The sequence below is a fragment of the Lissotriton helveticus genome, chromosome 7, assembly GCF_964261635.1.
Source record: "Lissotriton helveticus chromosome 7, aLisHel1.1, whole genome shotgun sequence".
Classification (NCBI taxonomy): domain Eukaryota; kingdom Metazoa; phylum Chordata; class Amphibia; order Caudata; family Salamandridae; genus Lissotriton; species Lissotriton helveticus.
Genome location: NC_136068.1, coordinates 1,076,470,227 through 1,076,477,009, shown reverse-complemented (window position 1 = coordinate 1,076,477,009; position 6,783 = coordinate 1,076,470,227). Strand labels below are relative to the sequence as shown.

Below are 6,783 nucleotides of genomic sequence, written 5' to 3'. Positions count from 1 at the left end.
CGACTACGGCAACACACTCTACGACGGAACAAAAGCCTCACCCACATGCTACAGAACATCCAGAACGCCGCTGAAAGATTGGTCCGCAACCTGCCAAGACACTGCCACATCTCCCAGCATCTGCGCACACTTCACTGGCTCCCCATCGAAGCCAGAGTCACCTTAAAGAAGCTCACCCATGCTCACAAGGCCCTCCACGACACCGGACCAGCATACCTGAACAGCTGACTCAAATTCCACGCACCCCAAACGACCCTACGATCAGCCCAGCTCTCCTACACCGTGGTCCCGAGCACCAGAAAGATCAAATCAGGCGGCCGATCCTTCGCCTTCCTCGCGGCCAGAGCCTGGAACGCCCACCCTCTCCACCTCAGACAGACAACATCTCTCCCCATCTTCACAAGAAACCTTAAAACCTGGCTCTTCGACACACACCCTCCTTGATGGACTGGAACCTGTGAAAACCTCCTACCCCAGCACCATGAGACCCTCACAGGTGAGTAGGAGAGCTTAAAAAACACGTGATTGATTGACTGATAGATTAAGGCACATTTTGGCAGCCTAATTTAATAGTCTTTGTTGTCGGTATGATTCTATGGATTCCCATATACAACTCACTGCAGCAGTCAAGTCCTACAACAATAGATTTTGTCAGTTCAGTCTGGAAACAAAAAGTGGAAGCATTCTCCAAAGCATGGTGACTTGCATATTGAAATCCTTAACTTCTGCATTTATTTTAGTGGTGAATGAGAGATGTGAGAAGGGAAGTATCATCAGTTTCTTAACCTTCTGTGAAGCAGTTGGAGCAGACTCTGGTCCAAGGGGGCCAACCAAATAGCCAGAGCAGGCGAATACCTGCTCTTGGCATCCAAACAGTGCATCTTTTAATGATATCATAAGTTATCGTGATTTTATTGTTCAAAAAAATATGCTTGTTTCTCTTTTAGTCTTCAGTTAATGGACAGCAAAAAAAGTAGGACACAGTCTTGGTAACAACCTATTTTGCTTCAAAACATTATTTATTAGTATTCCATGATTCTAGAAATCAGGGGTTTTAGTTACAGACTCAACTGTTTGGTTTTTAAGAACATTTATCTTACATTGACTAATGATACCATAGTGTCCCATGGCAATGAGTAGCAACGGCGGACTGCCTGCAAGAATGAAGGGACTTCTAATCAGAGACTCTGCTTCCAGTGTTCTACCTCCACCCGCTGCCTTTACACCGCAGAATAGAGTCTATGCAGTCATGCCAAGTTGTTGCCCACTGTGTGAAATCCTTTATGATGCAAAGCTATCATCATCTCGTTCTAAACGTCTACCTCTTTTTATTTTAAACATGGGGAAATCATAATGACTTAAGGTTAGAACCGTGCACCGCTGTTACTCAAGTGTTTCACTGTTTTTTACGTGCCTCCAGGGTTCGTCCCCCGTCTGGGGCGATAAAGTAATAAACCACAAGTAGCAGGGCTACCAGAATTGGTATGCCTGTCCCCCTGGGCACCGATATGTGCTGAGTGTCCTGCTCCGGATTATTCAATGCAAAATCATATATCCAATATTTAACAAATAATGCCTCTTCTCAATGAAGGTGATATCATGCTTTTAATTTATTTCATGTCTGATCCAATGCATTTCGGCAGTTTATACTGCCTTCATCAGGGAAATGGTTTCTACAAAAATCAAAGCATAAACGATAATCAGCATCAACAGATTCATTAAGTTCATGATTATGTCGTTAACAATGTAAAACGTTTTACTCAATACATTTATTCAATACATTTTTTGGGTCCTTTCACTTATGCCAAAGTTCTATTAGTCCGCTAGAGATACAGGTGATTAATGATACAAAATTCACTTTCTCAATGAATTATAGGTTTATCTCGCGTGTGACTATGAGCGGGTTTGTTGTTAGTGGGGATTAAACCCTGTTGAGAGAGAAACGAACCCGCGAGTGAGCCGCAGGGCAGCGCGCCACACAAGCGAAGGTAAGCGCGAGAAAACAGCCAGGCGTAGCATGAAAGCGAACTATTTGCTTGTTTCCTTAGCTTAACAGCCCCTACCATGGGGAGTTTTACTTAAAAAACGTTATCGAGCGCACGCAGTGTGGTAAACTTGTTCAACAGGGTTTAACCCCCACTAACAACAAACCCGCTCATAGTCACACGCGAGATAAACCTATAATTCATTGAGAAAGTGAATTTTGTATCATTAATCACCTGTATCTCTAGCGGACTAATAGAACTTTGGCATAAGTGAAAGGACCCAAAAAATGTATTGAATAAATGTATTGAGTAAAACGTTTTACATTGTTAACGACATAATCATGAACTTAATGAATCTGTTGATGCTGATTATCGTTTATGCTTTGATTTTTGTAGAAACCATTTCCCTGATGAAGGCAGTATAAACTGCCGAAATGCATTGGATCAGACATGAAATAAATTGAAAGCATGATATCACCTTCATTGAGAAGAGGCATTATTTGTTAAATATTGGATATATGATTTTGCATTGAATAATCCGGAGCAGGACACTCAGCACATATCGGTGCCCAGGGGGACAGGCATACCAATTCTGGTATCCCTGCTACTTGTGGGAAATCATAATGACTTCACTCTCCTCTCCCCATGACTGTACTCCTTCATTCACACAAGATACCACTGTGATACAGTTTCCTATCCCCTTCGTTGATTGCTCCCTCCGACCCACCTGCACTGCCAGCTGCCACCCATTGCCTGTTACCTTCTACTTTATGCATGGTGCATTTCAGAACTCTGCCCCAGATGTTCTTTGCCTTCCCATTCAATATGCGACTTAACCTATAAACCTTAAACCCCTCTTCAGTGAGCAAATTCTGTCCAGTGTGGTAAAGAAACAGTGGCAGAGCCAATTGGTCACAAAGGCGAGACCAATCGCCTTTGCCAATGCTTGTTTTACTTTAGTGTGCAGGGACTATTAGTTGAATAGCTAAGTGGCACTTGGGACTGATAGTATGACTGTGGGACAGGCCTAGTAAGGTCACTTTGTATTGCACTGGTACCATGAACCTCCATGGGAGGACAACAGATTGAGGGGACATGTTTCTCCAAAACCGAACATTAGTGTTAAAAGGACCCACTATTGGTTGGTTATGCTTTGACAGCAAGACAGTGAGAGGAGACAGCGGTACATGTATGAAGCCTCTCTTTGTGTAGATGCAATAGTGTTGTTCTTCACTTTGACAGACCTCCCGCAAGAAGTCCACGGTGTGAATTCACATGGAATGGAATAGTTGTAGGACGTCCAACAATATATGACCCAGTCCTGCTAGTGGACTCTCTGCAGAACAGGAACAATGTAATGGTGCAGAAGGATGGCTCTCAGTTGGAAAGAAAAAGAATCCTGTGCAAACATCTGAAAACACGAGTCGTAGCGTCTGTCCCAAGTATCCAGCACACAACGTCTTACGCTCAGAAACTACTGAGCTTCCAAAGCAGCAGAAATTCAATCCCCAGGGAGCAGGATTTCCATACAACATCTCTGTCCTCTGTGTCAACGGTAGTGGACTCCACCAGTCAGCATTCTGAAGCAAGGGCTAATTATTATATGTCGCCCACTCCTCCTGGGACGCAGCCTCTGTGGGGAATGACAGGACTGCGGGTTAGAATACACATCAAGAGCCTACCACCAGCTCACTAGAAGAGGAACTACACTGTTGTGCCCACACAGACCTTTTCAACCCCTCACCCAAAAGAGTGTGCCTTTAAGCTTGACGGGCTGGACTGTCAAGTGACTGCTTTTAAATGAAATTGATACACCATTCAACTCAGCCTAAAACATGCACTTTGGAGTGAGGCCTGCTCTGCACTAGGACACAAATCTTTTCCTACCATCTGTCACTCGTCTCCTACTTCCCCTTCATCTCACAGACAGTAATCGGAAGTGACGTAAGGGTGATATCCGCACTATCCAAGCAGACGGTACTGAGACGGACTCAATGGGGCCACTGACATCGGGGCCACTGACACTGGGGTAGGAACATGGACACGATACAGGGACCAAACACGAGTAACAATAACACAGGGACACTGTTTGTGACGCATGTGTGATAGGTGAACAGCACATACACTGGAGCTAGGACAGTACTGGGCACTGAAAGATACTGGGACACTGGGAAAGGGACAGTGATGCGGGAACACTGACACACTGACCCTTGCACGTGAAAATGAAACCCATTGCACAGGAGCACTGACGTACAGACACTGCCAAAAGGAAACTAACAGAGACAGCTACATGGGGACACGTACAGACATTGGGACAATTACCCCGACAAACCGACCATGGGGAATGACACAGCGACACTGACATAAGTGCAATAACCAAGAGACGCAGACAGAAGGCACTGACCATGGGACACTTGCCTGAGTACAATGATACTGAACATGAGATACTGACTAAGAGGGACGCGATAGCACTGCCTCAGGGACACTGACAAAGAGACATGAACATTGACTGTGAGATGCCCACACAGGGTACCCAGATGGTGACATTTACACGGGCCACACTGACACTGCAACTGGCAGTGACAATGAGATACTGGCAGAGAGCACTAACTCTGTAATATGAACAAAGAAACCTCCCATTGGACATTAACACAGCAACACTGACGGCAGTATACAGAAACACAGGCACAGGAAGCGGGACACAGACACAGTGACACGTACAGACACACTGTCATGGAGATAATCACATTCAGACTCAGACACTAGGACATCAAGACTGGGGCATGATGACACGGAGAGCTCCAAACTGCTACACAATGACAACTAGATGCTTGCACAAGGATAGTGACATGAACACTAATGCCGACACAGAGTCACAGATACAATGAGACAAGGACAAGGGGACATGGACATTGGAGAGGAGTTAGCCTAAGGGCTAGGGCGTTCAACCTCGAATCTGGGGAACCAGGTTTGAGTCTCGGCAATGACGCTGAACATTCTGTGATTCTGGACAAATCACTTAATCTCCACGTGCCTAACCAAAAAAATGAATGTGTCCTCATGTAATGCAACTGGTCCTATGTAAAGTGCTCTGACACCCGGTACCGGGTCAAGTTCACGCTATATAATACTCTGTTAAAAAAAAAAAAAAATTGGGGCAAGCAAAGCGATGGCCCAAGCAAAACACCACAATCCCACAGCATCACTTTAGTGATATGTGCCACACTTATTTCTTGTGAAAAGGTGAGCATGTTACACAACTGTAGTGCAAAGGATTGAAGACATCGGAGTATCTCATTCCACCCTCCAGCTTGCACAGTCTGGCTCTCCACTTACTCTTCCTTAATATGCTTGTGCTCTACTGGACTTTACCGCTCTAGTAAGACGACAAAAAGTGACATTAGTGAAGGTAACACACTAGTATATGTCGCACACTTGAAGGACAGGCGCATTGGATTTCTGTGCTCATCCTGTGGAGCAGGAGGACACTAAAGACGGATGCTGCAGCTTGGATCCTGCTGCTGTGTAGGAAGTAATAGACACTTGAATAAATAATGATGTACGAGGGAGAATTCTAGGGTCACCCTCTTCTAAATATGTATACAAAAATAAAGCCATGTAATGCAAAAATAGTCAATAAAAGTATGAAACGGTGCTGGGAAGTATTGGCACTTTCCATGGAAAATATATCAGCCTTCGGAGTAAGTGTTGCTACTGACCATGAAAAGCATTATTTCTATCTTAGAAGTGTTGATAATTTCCATTAAAAGAGTAGTGTTGACCCGGTCCCATGAAAAGTATAGCAGTCCAGGTGAGTAGTGTCAGTACTGCCCAGTAAGTGTATGGCAGCCCGTCTGAGGAATGACCCAATGTAAGCAGAGCATCTCTCCTGAGGAGAAATGACACTGTTCTTTTCAAGCATAGATCCGTCTAACCAATAGGAGCATACCACTCCCGCTGAGAAGTGTTGGAGTTGATCACGAAAAGTACAACAGTGCTGATAAAAGTGTTGGTTTTATCTTACACATTAGTAGGACTATTAAAAAGGGCTTTACAAACGTGACGAATCATTCACCTATGCATTATATTGCCTCTATCCAATCTATTCCCTGCAAGCTCTCCCCTCCCTCGTCGACAATGGGCAGAGCTCTAAACAAATCCTTTTCATTTCAAGCTCCAGCATGAATGTGCTGTTGTTAAAAATGGACCACTTTCCAAACACTGTTTGAAATCTTTGAAGAGATGTTTCCCAAATCCACTTCAAGTTTTTATTTAAATCATGTCCTGTTGTGTTAATGTCATGAAAGGCACTATGATATGTTTGTTTTCACAATAAATGGACTCGCCATCTATGTTTAACTTTGTTCCTGCTTGCACTGTGGTTGCGCCCTAACCATATAATGTCAAAAATGTCCCAGAAATTACTGTGGCCCCTCCAAACAATCCTACACTCCCTAGAACTTTCAACCCTCTTTTGGCCAGTGGTGTTTTCCAAATATGCTTTAAAATGCGTAATATTGTTGTAAGGTTTTCCAAATATTTCTTGTGGTAGAATAATAATCCAAAGATATGATGAACTATTTTGAATCCTTTAGGGTCTCACAATAGTGTACATTTTTTAACAAAAATGCAGCGGGGAAAACCCACTCCACTCTCATCCCAAATAATTTTTCCATGTTGTAATATCGGGGGCAATCCCCCCAAACATCTACTCCTGGCTTTAGGCCTGCATTAGCCCACTGTTTCACACTCCACTCTACTATTACATCATGAGGTGTTCAAAGGATACAGATACTAT

At 44.0% G+C, this 6,783-nt stretch overlaps 1 protein-coding gene across 2 annotated transcripts in view; it reads right to left on the bottom strand.

The window, feature by feature from the left end:
* Positions 1-1,000: 1,000 nt before the first annotated feature.
* The window catches only part of SLC26A11 (solute carrier family 26 member 11), a 249,507-nt gene continuing 243,724 nt past the window's right edge, over positions 1,001-6,783 (bottom strand). For both annotated transcript variants that reach the window (XM_078654073.1, XM_078654074.1), the window contains 2 exons: positions 2,614-3,618; positions 1,001-1,357 (listed from right to left, as the gene is read on the bottom strand). In XM_078654073.1, coding sequence (XP_078510199.1) covers positions 3,578-3,618 — 41 coding nt within the window. In that variant the 3' untranslated portion in view covers positions 1,001-1,357; positions 2,614-3,577. The remainder of the gene's footprint in view (positions 1,358-2,613; positions 3,619-6,783) is intronic.